The sequence below is a fragment of the Pipistrellus hanaki genome, assembly GCF_964339955.1.
Source record: "Pipistrellus hanaki genome assembly, chromosome: 18".
In the NCBI taxonomy this organism is placed as follows: Eukaryota; Metazoa; Chordata; class Mammalia; order Chiroptera; family Vespertilionidae; genus Pipistrellus; species Pipistrellus hanaki.
In genome coordinates, this window is record NC_140520.1 from 10,018,260 (window position 1) to 10,038,886 (window position 20,627).

Sequence of the window (20,627 nt, forward strand, 5' to 3'; positions counted from 1 at the left end):
CGCTCGTGTTTATTTCTCTTCTTTTAGAGGCCCCACACTTACGTAATTTAACCTTATTGTGATTAGGGTCCCACACTTACCACCTCATTTAACCTTTATTAGGCTTAACTACCAATTAGGCTCTATCTCCAAATATATATTGGGTGTTGGAGCTTCAACATGTATATTTGTGAAAGACACAATTCAGCCTACAGCAGAGTAAACTATATAGATACTACAGATGTTTTACTATTAATCTGTATATGACTATTGCTCTAAAGGAAAACAGAGTCTTATTCAACAAACCAAATTACATAATCTAAAGCACATTACTGACCTCATGTCAAATTGGTAAAAGGTAAAACATTTTATGGGAATGTACACTGAATTACTATTCACTGAAAGAATAATCCCTCTGAAATGGAGGACCACTGGGGAAATCCTGCTTCTATACCCAGTTAACCCAGAATGAAAGGGCTTCTTTTGTAAAACCTACCTTCCCAACACTGTAACTCCCTTTAACTTTTATGATTTCACAAATAAGTCTGAGTGTGCCCGGGAAACCAATTTAAGTGTTCCTCATAGCCAGCTAGCAAGAACTCTCCTGACAATAATCTGAACCTGCCAAGCCCCATCATCACTTACCAACCTAACCAATCAGTGTTCTACAAGTTTACATTTGAAGAAGTCTGACAGAATTACCAAAAATTAAAACTGCCTTTCATTTTTTTTAAGATTCTATTATTTTTTAAAAAAACATGAAGTCAAAACTCCATTAGAATTTAACAAAATTACATTCAGTTAACAAACATCCCTTTTGTTCACTTAAAAGATTTGTATTGACTTCTATGGAATAAATTTTAAGAGTTACATGAAAACTCATTTATTTTCTGAATTTAAATTCAGCAATGTTTCCTTACATAGTTATTGCAATGATTACACAAAGTAATGTGATTTACCTACTACCTTGCCTAAAACCAGTATCCAATTGATAAATGTTGATACATTAAATGTTCTGAGAAAGGAGGTTTAAAAAAACAAGCAGAGGCCCTGGCTGAGTAGCTCATTTGGTTAGAACACTGTTTTGATACGCCAAGATTTCCGCTTTGGTTCCAGTCAAGACACATACAAGAATTAACCAATGAATGCATAAGTAAGTGGAACAACAAATCTATGTTTCTCCTTCTCTCTCCCTTCCTCTCTAAAATTTTAATTTAGAAAATTAATATCCAACTCTTGTTTTCAGTACACTTTTATACTTCAACCCTTTAAAAGGGCTCACCCTTTACCACTGAGTTTAACTTAACAGGATATTTACTTGAAGAGAGGATTTTTATTTCAACAAGGGTGGTCTTTATTAGGAGGCTTCTGAGGGGCAGGGGGCTGAGGGACAGGATGGGGTGGCCAGGCCCAGTTGCAGGCTTCAGCGACCTCTTAGAGCTGGAACAAGGTCCAGCTGGCCCAGGCGACTCCGCCCTGGCCAGGGTGTGCAGCGACTCAGACCTGGTCAGGCCACTGGGAAGTAGTGGGGGAGCCGCTGCAGGTAGATGTCTTCGTCCTTCTTCAGAAACACACAGATGATCAGCCGGTCCACCTTGTCCTTGTGCTGCTCCAGCCACTCGCGCAGCGCGACCAGCACTACCTCTGCCGCTGCCTCCCTGGAGTAGCCGAACACTCCGGTGGAGATGCAGGGGAACGCGGCGGAGCGGAGCTGGTGCTCCAGCAGCAAGGCGAGGCTGCTCAGGTAGCAGCTGCGGAGCATGGCAGCCTGGCTGGCGCTGGGCGCCCCGCGGACGATGGGCCCCACCGTGTGGATGACATACTTAGCGGGCAGCCGATAGCCACCAGTGATCTTGGCCTTCCCCGTCTCGCAGTGCTTCAGGGTTCGGCACTCGGCGGTGAGGAGGGGCCCGGCGGCCCGGTGAATGCAACCGTCCACGCCGCCTCCTCCGAGCAGGGAGTTGTTGGCGGCGTTGACGATGGCGCCCACCTCCAGCTTGGTGATATCACCTCGGAACAGGGAGATCTTCTCGTTGAGATGCTCGTCCTTCTTGTACTTGGTCTCCTCCACCTTCGGGGCCAACCCTTTCGCCGTCTCCTTCCAGGTCGGGATCTTGTTCAGCCTGATGAAGTCCAGGCAGAAGTAATGTTCCTCCCGCTGCTTATCGCTCAGGCCCTTCAGAAAGGATTTTGCCTCCCTCCAGCTGGTGGTGTTCGGGTCCACCTTCGCCGCCAAGGCCAGGGGGGTCCAGGTGCACACCCCAGCTCTCCGCCCCACCGCCAGCGCCTCCCGCGGCCCAACTCCCGCTGGGCTCCGCGTGCGCGGCCCGTTGGCGTCCGGGGCGGGCGGAGGGCCGCTCGCACGGCTGCGGGCCTGCCTGGCACAGGCTAAGGTGCCCCGCCAGGGGCGTGGGGCGCCAAGCAGCCGTCCCGCCACACACAGCTGCGCCAGGGGGCCCGGGACTTGGCTCCGCAGAGACATGAGCAGTCGGTCGGCCAGGAGTGGAACCCGCCCACTTCGACTTCCGGTACCAGGTGGCGCGTGCCGGCCCGCAGCAGACACACTCCTGGAGGATCTAATTTTAATTAACCGTTTAATATAATGGATTTTACTGCACTAATGCCTCCCATTGTGGCATCTACAAAGCAATGGGAACTTTTCCATCTGTAACCTCTGCTGAGGAAATATACTTATTTCATTAAGTGATCTCTGCTAAATTAAATGTCATATAAATGAGATCTCTGACATCTTGTTATAATTTTAAATTTTAAATAATATTTAAAATTTTTTCCATTATTTCTCCATCCCAACATCTTTCAAACCCAGGAAAAAATAATTTTCCAGTTATTTTCTTTTTTACAGAAAGCATCCAAGCAAAAAATAAAAATTGTAAGAGAATTATAACATTAGAAAAATTCTTCCATAGTTTTATAAAGAAATATGCTGCTATCTGAAGTACTGCAGTGATGTGTTACAATTAGTAGAGACAACTACATTGTATATGATTAGCCTTGTCACCCCATTAGTATTTTCACCTATTTTTATTTAAAAGATATCCCTCACAACAAGATTTAAAACAGTGGAAAGAAGTGAAGATTCTAAAAATAATTTTTATAATTCTCAAACTTATCATTGGACTAAGTAAAAGATGTTAAGTAAGTTAACTTTGAACTGAGAAGTTTAACAAGTGGACTGAACTCGCGAGGCAGAACGTTCGAGAACTCACGTGGAACACAGCTCTTCCCAGACTTCCTCCCCATTCACACTCTTCATTTTTCCTTTGTAGCTGTGAATGTGTACAGCATAACCCACTCAATTTACTAAGCAGATCACCTTGGGCATGTTAATTGTTCTATGTGTAGGCTTCCCTCATTTTATTGAGCTTTGTATTACTGTGCTTCACAGATATTCTGTGTGTGTTTTTTTTTTTTTACAAATTGAAGGTTTTTAGCAACTCTTTGCCAAGCAAGTCTATCCGCCCCAATTTTTCCAACAGCATTTGCTCGCTTCACATTTTTATTATTCTCACAATATTTCAAATTTCTTATTATGGTGATGATCAGTGGTTTTTAATGTTACTCTTGTAATTATTTTGTGGTGCCCATATAAGATGAAAAAGTTAATAAATGCTGTGTATGTTCTGACTGTTCCATCAACCAGCTGTTCCCCGTCTCTCACCTTCTCCTTAGGCCTCCCTATTCCCTGATCCACAACAATTTAAAATTATACTAATTAATAGCCTCTAACTATTCAAATAAAAGCATGTCTCAATTTAAATTAAAAGCTAGAAATGATAATGCTTACAGAGGAAGGCATGCTAAAAGCCAAGGTAGGCTGAAAGCTAGACCTTTTGCACCAATCAGCAAGATGTGAATGAAAAGAAAAAGTTCTTGAACGAGATAAAAAGTACTACTCCAGTGAACACACAAACATTAAGAAAGGAAGTCAGCCTTATTGCTGTTTATAAAGATATAAAGATTTAGTAGTCGACAGATCAAACTACATATCTGTGTATTTCAAGGCAACCATAACCAATCTTGACTGAAACTTGAGGGGGAAAAAATGAGTGTTGCTTCAAATTATAATCCCATTCCATAGAAATACTCAGGGTTTAAAAAGTATTTAAAAAGTTAATCTTGTTTTAAAAATGGACATAGAAAATGGAAATAGTAATCAGAAAAAGTAAACTTACCAAATATATTAGTAGAGTGTCCTTTCTTTGCAATAGGTCTGAGTTCATTATGTCCCCATCCATATGTCCTATAATTATCCCAGGCATGTTTCATCATCTGAGAAAAAGTTATAAACCATCAATGCACATTATTCACACTATTATCTTTGTATTTTATATAACTTAAGGATTCCATTCCTATATCCTTACATATTCTCATATATTTCCTACATTAATCAGCCTTACTCAGAATACGTTATTCTATTAACATTTGTATCAGTACACATGATAATGTTTAATCTCAGGGTCTATGCAACACAAGGAAAAATTGAGTGTAATAGTCAAGTCCTTTTATATTTAGAAGGAAGATGTCTGTTTCGCATCCTTTGCTTTTAGAAACTGCCAATCGTTTTGGGAACTGCTCTCTTCCCTCACTGTGATTATGATAGAGCTGTCAATCAAGAGGCTCTGATTCCACAACCAATTAACAAAGCTTGACTAGAGAACCCCTTATCTTTAGACCAAAGATCAGCAAACTCTTTCTTTAAAGTATAAGTATTTTAGGCTTTGAAGTCCATACAGTTTCCATAGCAACTACTTAATTATGCTGTTGTAGCACAAAAGCAGCCCTTGAAAATACATAAACAATGAGCATGCCTGTTCCAATTAAACTTTACTTTTAAAAAATAAAGGCAAAATTTGGCCCGCAGGTTGTGGTTTACCTACTCCTGACCCAGACAAAGTGATTGTATATGTATAATTCAAGAAGGGATGTTCAAGTCCCTTTATACATATTATTATAGATGACAGGAGACAGAAAGCCTCTCTCATTTTGCAATCTCAAACTCTAAGTAATATATAATCCTGGAGCTGATGGAGGCTCTCTCCCAAAATGGAGAAACTAAGTAATGAGAGAAAAAGACAGATTACAATAACAAAGTATTTATTTATATAACAATTGAATTATTTAATAGTAGACTGTAATATATATATAAAAATTATAGTAGACTGTAGTATATATAAAAATTATTTAACAGTACACTATTCACGAAAACATTTCTCAGCTTGCTTTTTGCAGCCAACCTTATTCTTCACCAAAAGTAGACAAGGTCATTACAAGAAAACTAAAAACCAATATAAAACACAAATGCAAAACTACTGAACTAAAAATTAGCAATATAGGAGGACATAATGACCAAATGCAATTTAACCCAAAAATATAAGACTAATTTAACATTCAAAAACCAATCAATATAATTCACTATGTTAACAGAATAAAAAGAAAATCATCCTCCGGTAATCTTTATAAGTGTAGACAAAGCATCTGACATAATTAAACACCCACTCATGATAAAGACTGTCAATGAACTATAACTACAAGGAAACATCTTCAATGTAATAAAGGGCATTGTCAAAAAAACAAACAATTTCTAACAACATATTTAATGCTAAAAGACTAAATTCTTAACCCTTAAAATTGAGAAAAAAATCAAGTATGTCCACTCTCACTACTACTTTTCAAAAATGTACTAGCAGTCCTTGAGAGTGCAGTAAGGAGAAGAAAAAGAATTAAAGACATAAAAAGGAAAAAGATAAAAGTTTCTCCAGTCACAAAGGACATGACTGTACAAGGAAAATTCTAAGCAATCTTTTTTTTTTTTAAATATATTTTATTGATTTTTTACAGAGAGGAAGAGAGAGGGATAGAGAGTTAGAAACATCGATGAGAGAGAATCATCGATCAACTGCCTTTGCACACCCTCTGCTGGAGATGTGTCCGCAACCAAGGTACATGCCCTTGACCAGAATCGAACCTGGGACCTTTCAGTCCGCAGGCCAATGCTCTATCCACTGATCCAAACTGGTTTCGGCAAAGCAATCTTTTAAAAAGCCACTAGAACTAATAAATGACTTCAGAAAAATAACAGGATAAAAGTTTAGCAAACTAAACTAAAATATATTCCTATGTAATAAACAACAGAAATAGAAATTTTAAAACAACTCCATGTTATGATAGTATCAAAACACATAACATACTTGGGAATAAATATAACAAAATATGTGCAAAATATAGTGAGAATTACAAAATACTGCTGAGAAAAATTACAGAAAACCTAAAAAGTGGAAAGATATGAAAGACTATTGTTAAGATGACAATTTTTCCAAATTCATTTACATATCAATAAAATCCCAATCAAAATCCAGCAATCTTTTATTTTCGCAGAAAAGTTAATTATAGAAAGGCAAAGGACCTAGAATGGCCAAAACAATTTATATAAAGAATAAAAATGAAGGATTTATCTGATTTAAAAACCTACTATAAATCAATCAACACAGAGTCATATTGGCATTCAGGATAAATATATAAATTAATGGAATAGATATGAGTCCAGAAAAACATTCAACACCTACTGATTTTGTCAACTGATTTTGAACAAAAGCATTAAGATAATTTAATCAGAAAAGATTATTTCAACAACTGGAACAACTAGAAAGCCCTAAGTGAAAAAAATAATGCAAGACCTTTACTTCTCATAATAAAAAAATTAACTCACAGTATAACACAAACTGAAATGTGAAAACTAAAACTAAAACATGTGCCCACACAAGACTTGCACACAAATGTTCATAGCAACTTTATTCATAACAGCCAAAACCTGAAACAAATGTTGAACAAATGTTCCACAGGTGAATGCACATAACCATGGTATATCCAATAAAAAAGAAACATCACTAAGAAAAAATTACCTTTAGTGCATCTGTACAGATAAACCTCAAAAACATTATGCTGAGCAAAAGTCCAGCAACAAAATACTACAGACTTTATTATTACATTTGATTGAAACTCTAGACAAGGCAAATCTAATCTAGAATTACTAAAAGCAGATCAGTGGTTGCCTGGGACAAAAGAATCAGGTGGACTGACCTGAGAGGACAAAAGAAAACTGTTTTGAGATTACGGAGTTTATGTTAACAATGTGATTTATGGGAGGGGCCTTGGACCACAGGGTATTAGCCTGACCTCTGGAGGGCTCGGAGAACTAAGCTCAGCCAAGCCCACATAACAAACCTCCAATGAAAGGCTCAGGTGAACGTCCCTGGTTGGCAATACTTCATGCACACTGCCACACATCATTGCTGGGAGAACCAAGGACTGTTTGTATCACTCCAGTCGGAGAGGACAACTAGAAGCTTGCACCGGGTCTCTCCTGGACTCTGTCCTATGTGCCTTGTCTATTACTAACTTTAGTTTTATTGTAATAAACTGAAACAACAAATACAAGAGCTTTGCCGAGTCCTGTACGTACTTCTAGCAAATCAATGAACCTTTGGGTGGTCTTAATATACAGCAATCTATCTGAATTATTATGTACATGAGACAGTATTTCAATAAAATCTAATAACATCTAAAAAAAAAAAGCAGGTCATCCATCTTACAAAATCAACAACTACCTATCAATGTCTCCTGAACACTGTCCAAACAAAGTGCTTTAAAAATCTGGGCATAAAACAAAATATCAAAGGTGAGGTAAAATCAGAGTAAAGTTCTATTTTGATTCCATCAAGGTCGTCTTATAATAATTCATAAGATCAAGTTTAAGAACCTGCTAAATCATTCATATTCGTTACTAAAATATATCCATCTAGATATTTGAGTAGTTGAACTAAGTTTATTATCTTATTTTATGATAAACAGTATCTTTGGAATACTGTTGATGTGATTACACCCAGACAAAATCTACATAGGCAGTCCAACTGCAAACTCCACCTGAAATTAGCCGGAGTTTTAATTTACCAAGATCAACTGAAATATTCACTAAATTACACACACCCCCACAAACACACACACACACCCACACACAAACACACACACACACACACACACACAAACACACCATGGTATTCTCTTTATCTCTAAGTCATTCCTAAAATAACAAACTGAAAGACTTCTGTGACTAAATAAGTATAAAGAATTCTGAGATCAATCCCTCCCCATTCTTCAGTCCATTGAGACTCTTTGGAAGGAATGTGTTCTTAATCTGTTGTAAAATTATGGGGTTTCATGACATGTTCCCTAAAAGATGACAGATATGCCCAATGGGCATGGCTCAGTGACTGAGCGTCAACCTGAACCAGGAGGTCACTGCTCAGTTCTGGTCGGGGCACATGTTTGGGTTGCCAGCTCAAATCTCTGGTGTGGGGTATGCAGGAAGCAGCTGATCAGTGGTTCTCTCTCATCATTGATGTTTCTCTCTCTTTCTCCCTTTCCCTTCCTCTCTGAAACCAATAAAAATATAATTTTTAAAAAAATGACAGTTATAAAGCTAACTCTTCAGAAGCATGTTTGTGAGGAGATATGCACAGTATACAGCAGAGTCCCTTATAACTTAACACTAAAGATATTTCTTATTCAGTGATAACTTATTTATAAATCTATTCTACATTATTTATAAAATGCTATCAAAAGATTTCTGAACACAGAGAGAAAAATGTAATCATCCAAACATTATAGCAAAATTTTAAGTGACCAATACTTACATTATAACACATATTAATAGGGAGTTCTAGCCTTTACTGTCAACTTGGAAAATGAACTACAAAAATGACCCAAAAACAAATAAGACCCAAGTAAAATAGCATCAATGGTGTGCATGTGTCCAAATATGTGTCTATAACCACTTGATATCATAAGTCTAGGCTTATTATTACCTCTTTAATTTTTTCCCTTTTCATTCTTATGTCATTATCTTCTGGATCTCCACCATTTATTCCTGAAAGTTTTGGTATAGGAACTGGTGGTAGTGGCTTTTTCTCTTTCATCTTTATATCTTGGACTACCTTATTTTTCTCTGTCTGAATTTCTGCTCGTATTTCCTCTCTCGACTTTTTTAATTTTTCTTTTGCTTCTTCCAGGGCCTTCTCATGATCAGCTCGAATTTTATTCCTCAAACGTTCCTCTTCTTCCCTGTAAGAAGAGGAGAGAAAAAAAGACTGCTTAGGATGACCCTTAAAACCTCCAAGCTTTGGATAAACGAAGATGGTGTCATAGGTAAACACCTAAACTGCCGCCTCACACAACAATTTCAAAACTACAACTAAAAGACAAAACGTCTATCACCCAGAACCACGGGAAAACTGGCTGAGTGGAAGTTTTACAAATAGAAGGAAAGAGAAAAGAGCACTGAGACATGCACAAGCACTGAAAAGCTGAGGTATGGAGGCACGCAAATCAGGCTGGTTGGCGGACAATTAGATGTGCTGCTTTTTTCCGAATGAAGTGAGACAAGCTTCCAATTACTCTGAAATCCAGTTTCTGGGGAGATGCTGGGGACTCAAACTCCTACGGGGAGGAGCTGAACTGTCGGCCATTGGGTCAGAAGGTGAAGGTGACTTTCTTGCAGAGGTACGCCCAGCAATCATTGTGTACTGCGCTGGGGCGCAGGATGCCGGGACTTAAAAACGCAGAGAAGGCTAACTGGCAGCCATCACTGTTTGCCACACCCTAGCCTAGCGATGCCCTGAGACTCCGCCCTGTACAATCTACTAACCTACCCAGGCTCCATGCAGCAGCTTTTGCATATAAATGGCCTGCCATATTGCAGCTTAACCAAACAAATTGCAGCTCCGGTCAGACAGCTCCAAAACCTTCAAACCCCAAGCAAAGAGGAGAAAACTGTAGTTCTCCCTGTAGCTCCTGCTGGGTGGCCTCAGACAGTAGCTGACCTGCCCCCCATTGGAGATCCAGAAGCTAGTGTATCTATTAGTCTGTGTGAGATGACACCAGATTTCAACTACTCTCATAAGGGACACATTCAAGAGGCAGACTCAGTGAGCACCAAAGCCCCACTGAAACAAGTCCTGCCCCGTAAGCATGTCTCCAGCACAGCAATTCTTCCATTACAGACACAGCGGGACCTCACAGCCAATTGGCCTGGGGGTCAATTCCTCCCAGTGACACCAACAACAATAAAGACTTAACTACAACAAGATTGTACACAGTCCACAAAGGGATGCACCAAGAGTGTCCACCTCAGGTAACTGGGAGGCTGACCCATTGGACCATATAGGACACCTAGCACACAAAGCCACCCTACCAACTCAGGGAAGCAGTGAAATCAGGAGACAAGGAAACAGATCACAAATGAAAGAAATGGAGGAAGACAAAGACTGGATATAGAGTTCAAAACCACGGTTATAAGGTTTTTCAAGAATTTCCTAGAAAAGGTCGATAAATTTAATGAGACCCTCAAGGATATGAAAAAGGACCAACTAGAAATTAAACATACACTGACTGAAATAAAAATATATTATACAGAGACCCAACAGCAGACTAGAGGAACGCAAGAATAAAGTCAAAGATTTGAAATACAAAGAAGCAAAAAACACTCAACCGGAAAAGAAAAAATAATCCAAAAAGTTAAAGATAGTGTAAGAAGCCTCTGGGACAACTTCAAGCATACCAACATCAGAATTATGGGAGTGCCAGAAGAAGAGAGCAAAATACTGAAAACCTATTTGAAGAAATAATGACTGAAAACTTCCCCCGCCTGGTGAAAGAAAGACTTACAAGTCCAGGAAGTGCACAGAACCCCAAACAAAAGGAATCCAAATAGGACCACACCAATATGCATCATAATTAAAATGCCAAGGGCAAAAGACAAAGAGAATCTTGAAAGCAGCAAGAGAAAAACAGTGAATTACCTACAAGGGAGCACCCATATGACTATCAGCTGATTTCTCAACAGAAAATATGCAGGCCAGATGGGAGTGGCAAGAAATATTCAAAGTGATGAATAGCAAGAACCTACAACCTCTACCCAGCAAAGTTATTCAGAATTGAAGATCAGATCAAGAGTTTCACCGATAAGAAAAAGCTAAAGAAGTTCATCATCACCAAACCAGTATTACATATATGAAATGCTGAAAGGTATTCTTTGAGAGGAAGAAGAAAAAAGTAAAGATAAAAATTATGAACAACAAATATATATCTATCAACAAGTGAATCTGAAAATCAAGTGAATTAAAATCTGAGGAACAGAATAAACTGGTGAATATAATAGAATCAGGCGCACAGAATGGGAGTGGATTGATAATTCTCATCAGGGGTAATGGGGTACGGGAAGAGACTGGACAAAAATTGTACACCTATGGATGAGGACAGTGTGGGAGAGGTAAGGGCAGAGGGTAGAGTGGGAACCAGGTGAAGGGGAGCTATGGAGGGAAAAAGGAGAAACAATTATAAGAATCTGAACAATAAAGATTTATTAAATTAAAAAAATAAATACCCTCCAAGCTTTAAACATGAAACTTAAAGTTTCATCCACCAAACCCAGACAGTTGATTCCTACTCCTACCATTGAAAGACAGCAATGATCTGTGAGACTCATATTTATCTGCCCAAAGAACAGGATAAATATAACTTGGTATGAGCTCTGGATGCCAAATAGCTAACACTTTACACAATGGAGGAAGAGGGAACCTAGAAAGAAAGTTACAACTTCAGGACCAATGAAAACAGAGAAAACAGCAATCAGTAGACACATAAAAAAAGGGGGGGGTGGGGAGGGAAAAAGGGAGAAAGTCGGGAGACATACCAGTGAAAAACTAGCAGAGAGAGAAAATTTAAAAAATAGAATTAAGAACTTAGTATCAAGATGGACAAAAATATAAACAGGGTCAAGGAAAGAGATAAGCAGAAAAATAAGAGAATGGAAATTTTTCATTTTGTTATATAGTACCTCATGCTCTTTTATAACTTTTGCATTTTGGAAATAACATGGAGCTTACAGCACAACAGTTCCCAACTGATGTGGGCATGACTACTTAAAAGTTTCTTGAGCCTTTGTTAAAAATACAGATTCCAATTCAGCAGGTCTGTGTGACACCCATGAATTTATATTATTGGGGGGTGGGGGGGAGGAGAAGGGTAAGCAGTACCTGGCCCATTTTAAACCACTGCACAGAAAGTGCTAAAATATACAGTCTAAGAAGACTATATTTACATTTCTAAATAGTACAGCACAACTCAGATCTTCATCACTGCAATAATACAACTTAGGGTTCTTTGCAGTTTACATTTCTTAAGATGTTAATATGTAATCTCCTATCTAAATTCAGAAATTCACCAGTATATTAGTACCATTTCCCCGAAAATAAGACAGTGTCTTATATTAATTTTTTCTCCCAAAGTTGCACTAGGTCTTATTTTCAGGGGATGTCTTATCTTTCCATGCGATAGGTCTTATTTTCAGAGGATGTCTTATTTTCGGGAAAACACGGTAGTAGAACCCCTTCTCTTCCTATAGAAGTCAAATGGTTCTGGGTACTTTATCTTTCTATTGTCTAACATCAAGACAAGGACGGCCCTGTGATCTACACCTAGGAAATCAGATGCTCTGGCTGAAACTACAGATCTGGAGCAAGTGGCATAAAGGAACAATAACTCAATTTTAGAAGTCACTCAGAAAGCAGAGGAATCTAGTGACCAGAGGCAGCGAAGCCATAACCAGCGAACTACAACTATGACCCAAAAACAAACAAGACCAAAGTAAAATAGCATAAATGATGTGCATATATGTGTGCGCACCAACAATGGTACACTAACTGTTCCTTAACCTTCACCATGGTTCTGCATACCTGCCTTCCTTTAATGCCCGAATATCTTCTAAACCTAGTTCTCCAGATCTTATGTCAATTCTGAAAGCCAACCAGTATCTTTCCAATAAATTCCTATTTTACATGCATTACAGCTGGTTTCTACTATATGTATCTAAGATTCCTCTCCTTCAAGTCAATGCGCTAAAAACAAGAGGGTCATACAGTAAGTAAACCAAAATTCTCAATTCTAATTCCGCTCTTCCATACTCTACTTCATGATGCCAGAGCTTAGACTCAGCAAATTACCTCTGTCTTTTGTTTTATCAGCTGGTTTCCTATTAGTTCAACACATAGGTTTGATTCTTATTAGAATTCTTATTAGAATCAAACCTATGAACAAATAAAAAAATGTTATACAGCAGAAATGACCTTACAAATCTATGGGAAAGTACAGACTCTTCAATAAGGAGCATGGGAACAAGTGGATACCAGTGTAAAACATTATCAATTCAATCCTAACCTCATCATACACCAAAATCAAAACCAAGCTGTGAAAAACAAAAATTTAAAACTACCAAAATTAAAAACAAGGAGACTATAACTTCAGGGTAGAAAAGCATTCTCTAAGACAGCGGTTCTCAACCTGTGGGTCACAACTCCTTTGGGGGTCGAATGACCCTTTCACAGAGTTCACCTAAGACCATTGGGAAACACAGATATTTACATAACGATTCATAACAGTAGCAAAATTACTGTTATGAAGTAGCAATGAAAATAATTTTATGGTTGGGGGTCACCACAACATGAGGAACTGTATTAAAAGGTGGTGGCATTAGGAAGGTTGAAAACCACTGCCCTAAGCCAAATCCCAAAAGCAATCCTATATATTAAACAGGTAATTAATATGCAAATTGACCCTCACACCCTTGCACAAGATGGCCACCCCCATGTGGTTAAAGATGGCCACTACAAGATAGCCAGCAAGGGTGTGTAGTTGTGGGCGATCAGGCTAGCAGGGGAGGGCAGTTGTGGGCAACCAGGCCAGCAGGGGAGGGCAGTTGGGAATGACCGGGCTGGCAGGGGAGGGCAGTTGAGGGTGACTGGGTTGGCAGGAGAGGGCAGTTGGGGGCAATCGGGCCAGCAGCGGAGCAGTTGGAAGCCAGCATTCCCAAATTGTGAGAGGGATGTCTGACTGCCGATTTAGGCTCAATCTCACAGGGCCTAAACTGGCAGTCAGACATCCCCCGAGGGGTCCCAGATTAGAGAGGGTGCAGGCTGGACTGAGGAACATTCCTCTCTGCGCAGCCCCAGTGCCTGAATTTCGTGCATTGAGCCCCTAGTAATACCATAAAGGAAAATATTGACACTTTCAATTTTATTAAAATGTGACATGTCTGTAAAACTAAAGATACTATAAACAAAGTATAAAAATAAGACACCCATTGCAAGAAGATACATGTAATGCACCTACCTAAGAATTTATCAGGATGTATAAATAATTCCTACAAATGAATTTTAAGAAAATTTTAAGAAAATAAACCGTAAGAAAAAACAGGCCAAAAAAAATGTGAGTAAACAAAGGCTAGGAAACCCAAATAACTAATAAATATGTTTTAAAAAATATTCCACCTCACTCAGTAATGAGAGTAATAAAAACTAAAATTGGCATCAGATTGGTAAAGATTTTTTAAGTACACAATATCTTGGTTTGCAAAAACGTAGGTGTACAAATTGGTACAACTACTGTACAGACTAATTGAGCAACAAAATTTAGAGTCAATAATGCACATACTTTACAACTTAATAGTTTATTACTAAGCTTTTATCCCGGAGGAAAAATTCAGGGGGGCGGGGGGCACACAAGAACACATGTATGAGAATGTTTTTGTAGCAAAAATATGGACTTAACCTAAATATTTATTAACAGGGGAATGTAGAAATAATTTGAAGTTTAAGCATCTATACCTATAGTAGATAATTGAACCACAGCCCAATATATTAATATACATAAATCCTTAAAAAAAAACTTGAGCAAAAAGAAAAAAAACTTACAGAATTATATATGTTTAAGAACATGCAAAACAATATATATATTTGTAATTTATATCAATATATATGCTGTAGAAACATAAAACCATGTAATGTCAAACTCTGAGGTTTACCTCAAGAAAGGTAATCTTCAGCTGAAATTTTCAGATTTAAAGTAATTAATATGATATTAATATATCTGTTAAAATTTTTATCTATGCTTATAACTTTTTAAAAAAAAAGGCTAGCCGAAACCGGTTTGGATCAGTGGATAGAGCGTTGGCCTGCGGACTCAAGGGTCCCAGGTTCGATTCCGGGCAAGGGCATGTACCTTGGTTGCGGGCACATCCCCAATAGGGGGTGTGCAGGAGACAGCTGATTGATAACTCTCTATCCCTCTCTCTTCCTCTCTGTAAAAAATCAATAAAATATATTTTTTTAAAAATAAAATAAAATTAAAAAACAAAGCTGGTATAGAAAATATATACTAGATACCAGAACATACTATTATATAATTATGAGATTAAAATAGCATGTGTTTTTCAGAATAGCCAGAAAAATTCATGGGGGGTTAAAAAAGAAAAGAACTTTGCACATATAGTGATATATTATCATTTAGTTAACTAATCCCCTGTTGACAGACATTTGGATCATTTACAATATGTCATGTTTTGGCTTCAGGGAACATTCTTGTACATTACTTTGTGCACTGATGTGAAGATTTACCAAGAATAAGTTCTTAGAAAAACTACTGGATCAAAGAATATGTACTTTAAATGAGCTAATATTACTAAATTGTTCTTCACAAGAATTCTATTAATTTAGACTTACACCAACAGGCTAAGCAAAGGATGAACCAGCTGTTCCCTGCTCACCACACCCTAGGTTTTTCCAATCTTTCTAAGTACAGAGAAAATAATCTAGGTCATGAAAAAGAAAATGTTTTATAATGGCATTACAAATTAATGGGAAAATAATTCGCATTTACTATAATATGCATAACAGATATACACCAAACACAAACTTCATATCAGATACCACCTTACTGCCAAGTATTGAAGGGTTAACGTATGCACATATTACTTTATAAACGTAACAAACATAACCATATAGCTACACAGAAATAATTTTAGATACATAAATACATAAAATTGTGCCAGATCTCAATTTAGCACAATGATTAGCAGATGCCAGGGTCTAGTTCCTTGTGGGGAAAAAAGCTGCACCTTATATCCAGATAGCCTAGTCCACATGCCAGAAATGCGTAAGTTAATGGCATAAATGCTTATGGGGCAGGGGTTGGGGGGAGGGGGGGTTGAAGAGGTAGGGCAGGGAGGATGAAAGATAAAACAGTACAAGTTATCTCAACTCTTGAAAAATGCCATGACCTAAAAGCAGGCACCAGAGCCTCACTGAAATAAGAAGAATCCCTAGAATCTGACTCCGAAGATAATATGTTCTTTAAGAATGATGTTGAGATCTGAATCTAAGATTTAAATGTTTCAGTCGTGTTGGAGTCAAAATTAATCATCTACATTATTCTCCAATAATCCCCAATACTTCGTATAATGCTTTGCACATAATAACTACTCAAAACATTTGCTGAATAAATATGACCAATATTCTTTAAATGATAACAGCAATATCACTAAAGAGACATCAAGAAATCTGCATAAGTAACAAAGGTTGATTTTATAGACAGGTAAATGTCAAAAAATATAAAAAGAAAACAGCACACATATTCTTTGTATTCTCCAGAATACTTCATATCCTTTTGTGAAAAAACGATATAACTTGTCTCCAAAGTTCTCGTTAAGATAGGAAGAACAAAAGAGAACACTGTCAAAGACATCTCTCAACGTTAACGTTAGGAAATTACAGTCTTAAATCAAAGAAAATTTCACAAGGTCTGAGGCCTGAATTACTAAAGGACACTTGTTTTTCACAAGATCTATCCTACTATCCTATAGTCTTAGATAAATTAAGTGATGTTAATTGTTAACCAGGCTCAAAAGTGACACCTGGAAATACTTCTATAAATATACCTATTACCTTCAGGCTAGTATATAAAGTTTACTCTTAAACTTATGAAAAACAAGAATGTATATAACATTTCATTCATTTACTTTTTAAATTGGTACAGATATCATTATATAAATGATCATATGCAGTAGTCTTCCCTTCTCCGCTGGAGATAACATTCCAAGACCCCCAGAGGCTGCCTAAAACCATGATTAGTGCCAAATCCTATACACATTGTTTTTCTCTATACACACATACTTTTTCATTTAAAGAAAGCATGTTATGGCTTTTCTTTGGCATATCCGAATTGTCAGTATCACTACTCTTTTGCTTTGGGGCTATTATTATGTAAAACAAGAGACTTGAACACAAACTGCAATACCAGGACAGCGGATCTGATAACTGAGAGGGCTACTAAGTGACCACAGGTAGCGTACCCAGTGTGGACTCACTGGACAAAGGGATGATTCACTTTCCAGGAGGGACAGAGCAGGATGGAATGGGATTTCATCATGCTACTCAGAAGACACATAATTTAAAACTTACGAATTGTTTATTTCTGAAATTCCCCATTTAATGTTTTCTGACCATGGGTGACTTCAGGTAACTGAAACCACAAAAAGCAGAACCATGGAAAAAAGGGGGAGGGGGGGGGGGAGGAGGTAGGGCTTGGTGGAGTCTACTGCAATAAAGAAATTCTAGCCATTTATAAAATGATTTCTTAAATTTTTTTTCCCTTCAAATTCGCATAGAGCAAAAGCAAAATAAAAGAAATAAATACAAAAGAGTACAGAAGTTAAAAATGATGGCAAAAGTTCCAAATTAATTTGATTACAAAATAATGGCATGAAACAATTTTAGAAGTAACTACTCCATAAGGTTCAGCCAAAAGTCAAAGAAGCAGCAAGCAAATAATAAATGAACAAGATTGAGAAAAGGAAAACCCCGCTCTCACTACAACAGTGCGTTTTCCCAAGTATTTAACTCAGGCTCACATCTGAACCTATGCTTTCTCAAAAACTTTATGCTTGATAAAAAGTCAAAATAACGCCAGCCGAGAACAACTCAAGCATATGATTCTTATTGCACACTGAAAAACTATTGTAAGAAAAGAAGGGAAAGATTTAGTAAGCTAAAAAATAAATAAATAAATAAATAAATAAATTTTTTAAAATGTAGGTTTGAGAAAAGTAAGTACTTTCTCAAACTCTTCTTTTGATACAAACTACATAAATGATTTAAAGAGACGGTAGTTAAAGCTCCCATGTTATGCCAATTTGGCCAAAGTCTCCCAAGAGGTAACTTCAGATTTGATTATTTGAATGAACGTGAACCCTTTAATCGATCACCTTCTAATAGTTACCTGACACAGTCCACCTCTCAACTAAATATATATTAGGGTAAAATTACATTTTAAAACATAAGCCAGATCTAGTCTACATGACTCTCAAAGTGAAACGACAAGATTCAATGGCATCTTTAACTTCACTGATTCCATATAGAGCACCCAAAGACACCCCCTGGAAATAACGATAATCAGAATATTCTTGCATGTTAAGAAATGATGCCAGGCCAAGCTGGCCCCATAGTTGAGTGTCAACCTATGAACCAGGAGGTCACAGTTCCATGTCCTGACAGGGCACATGCTGGGGTTGCAGGCTGGAACCTCAGCAGGAGGCAACCTCTGGTCAATGATTCTCTTTCATCATGGTTGTTTCTCTCTCCCTCTCTCTTCTTTCAGATCAATATATACACATATATATATACATATATATGTATGTATTATGTATATATGTGTGTGTATATAAATAGACATATATACACCTATACATATATATATTAAATAACAGGTATATTCTGCCCATCTTTGTCTTCCTAAAAAACTAAGATTTACTACCAAGTTTTCATTACAAAGTCAGAGAACGAGAGCCCTTCAGGAGAGGACAAACCCACAGAAGCTGTCAGGATCCAATATATCTATCTCACCGGGGGGCACAGTGACGGAATGCAGCCCATTCTTAAAAAAATGAAGACACAACATATGCCACGATTCCTTTAGGTTACCTCTGGACACACATGCTCCTCCTGTGTAAAACGAAGGAGCCGGGCTCTAGGGGCCCTTTTCAGTCTGTGGTTCTACTAAACCAGTTTTGGAATAACAAGTCACACAACTCAGGGAAAATGACATCTTACTGAAAAAAGGTTTAAAAAAACAAAACAAAAAACAACCACGACCGATCTGATGCAATAAATCATATCTCGCCCTGCCAAGTGTCACCACCACCACCTCTGAAAGGAACAAACCTGTGTCTGGGCTCGTCGGGCCCGTGAATCAGGAAGCCTCCGGGGTCTCTGGCCCCTTTGTTGGCATTGACGTGAGGGATCAGCACGTCCTCCAGACCCAGGTCGAAGCGTTTGTGTTTCGAAGAGTCCGGGAGGAAGAAGAAGGCCCCAAAACACAGGGTGATGAAGGCACTTAGGATGAGGAGGAGGATAAACTTCTCGGAGAGTCTCAAGGTGGCCCTGTGGTGCGGGAAGGAGGGCGGCCCCAAGTTCAGAGGCGGAATCCTGCGTCCGGACAGCGGCAGCAGGGCCGGGGCGGTCATCGTTCACGCTCTCGGGCAAAAAAAAATGCTTTATAAAGTCCTCATCTCCACCTTCCGAATCCTGACAAGAACGGGGGGAATTCAGATTCTCTCCTCGCCCAGGATCGTTGTGCTTTTTTTTTTTTCTTTAAACAGGGCAACCTCTTCACGCTTGCCCCAAAAACATTCAGAAACATGGGCGCCCCCCCCCCAAAAAAAAACAAACAAACACACGATCACCCGCTGACGTCCTGGGGTAGCCCCTTGGCCATGGGGGTTCAGGACCTCCTCGGGGTTCCCGCCGGCGTCCTCCTCATGCCTCGGGGTGGCCCCGGCGAGCAGCGCCGCCGCAGAGAGGATGCCAGGCGGCGGCGGGCGCTTCCATGCCGGCGCCCGGGGATGCTCCGGCGGGGCCTCCCGCCCCCGAAGGCGGCCAAGCCCCGCGGAGTTGGAAAGGGGGTCCCCTTCGCCTCCTCGGGCGCCGCCGGGAAAAGCAGGGTCTCCTCGGAAGTCGGCGGCCACCGGGGAGGACGGTCTCCCGCCGGGAAGCCGGGGAGCCCGGGAGCCCGGGAGCCGGAGAGGCGGCGGCAGGTCTCGGGCGCCCGCGCCTCCCGACGCGGCCCCGGCTCCGGGGAGAGAGAGCTCGACGCTGCCCACCGGCCGGCCGGCGCGAAGGGCATCCGCGCCCCGAGCCCCAGCGCCTCCCGGCCGCCGCCGCCGCCGCCGCGTAGCCGCTGTCGCCGCCGCGCGGCTCTGTCAGGAGCGGAACTTCCTCCTCGGGCGGCCACTGAGGAGCCCGGGCGTGAGCGCGGGGAGGGAGGGAGCGCGGGCCGCCCGCCGGCTCCTCCTCCTCCTCCTCCTCTTCCTCCCGCTGCCGGCGGAGCTAACCCGGCCGCCGCCGCGCCCGCCGCGCCCGGACGCGCACACCGAGGAGCCCCCGCGGCCCCGCGGCGGGAGGAGAAGGAGAAGCCGAGCCGCGGGCCCTCAATCCGAGCGCGCGGGGCCGGCGCCTGCTCATTCCTCGCTCGGCTCCGAGGCGGCGGCGGCGCCCGGGGCGGGCGGGGAGGTCGGCCGGGCCGCCTGGAGGGCCTCCTCCGTGGCGGCGGCGGGAGGGGCGGGGCGTCGGCGCGGTGCGGGGCTGCGCGCGTGCCCGGGCCCCGCCGCCTCTGCCGGACGGAGAGCGCCGCGCCGCGGGGCCCGCACCCGTTGGGCACTCGCGGGAGTGGGGCCGGGCGGGGGGCGG

General features: G+C 40.4%; 2 protein-coding genes across 3 annotated transcripts in view; both read right to left on the reverse strand.

Annotated features, from left to right (window-relative positions):
• MAN1A2 (mannosidase alpha class 1A member 2) overlaps positions 1-20,417 on the reverse strand; it is a 61,572-nt gene extending 41,155 nt beyond the window's left edge. Inside the window, exons 1-3 of one of the 2 annotated variants that reach the window (XM_084866396.1) lie at positions 19,104-20,417; positions 8,862-9,117; positions 4,173-4,269 (exon numbers count right to left, since the gene is read on the reverse strand). In XM_084866396.1, the coding sequence (XP_084722522.1) occupies positions 4,173-4,269; positions 8,862-9,117; positions 19,104-19,405 (655 nt within the window). In that variant the 5' untranslated portion in view covers positions 19,406-20,417. The remainder of the gene's footprint in view (positions 1-4,172; positions 4,270-8,861; positions 9,118-19,103) is intronic. The other variant, XM_084866397.1, reaches the window with a different exon arrangement.
• Positions 1,351-2,530, reverse strand: LOC311612970 (ADP-ribose glycohydrolase MACROD1-like). Its single transcript, XM_084866404.1, has one exon. The coding sequence runs from the start codon at positions 2,459-2,461 to the stop codon at positions 1,487-1,489; it is 975 nt and encodes a 324-aa protein (XP_084722530.1). The 5' UTR covers positions 2,462-2,530; the 3' UTR covers positions 1,351-1,486.
• Positions 20,418-20,627: the final 210 nt, after the last annotated feature.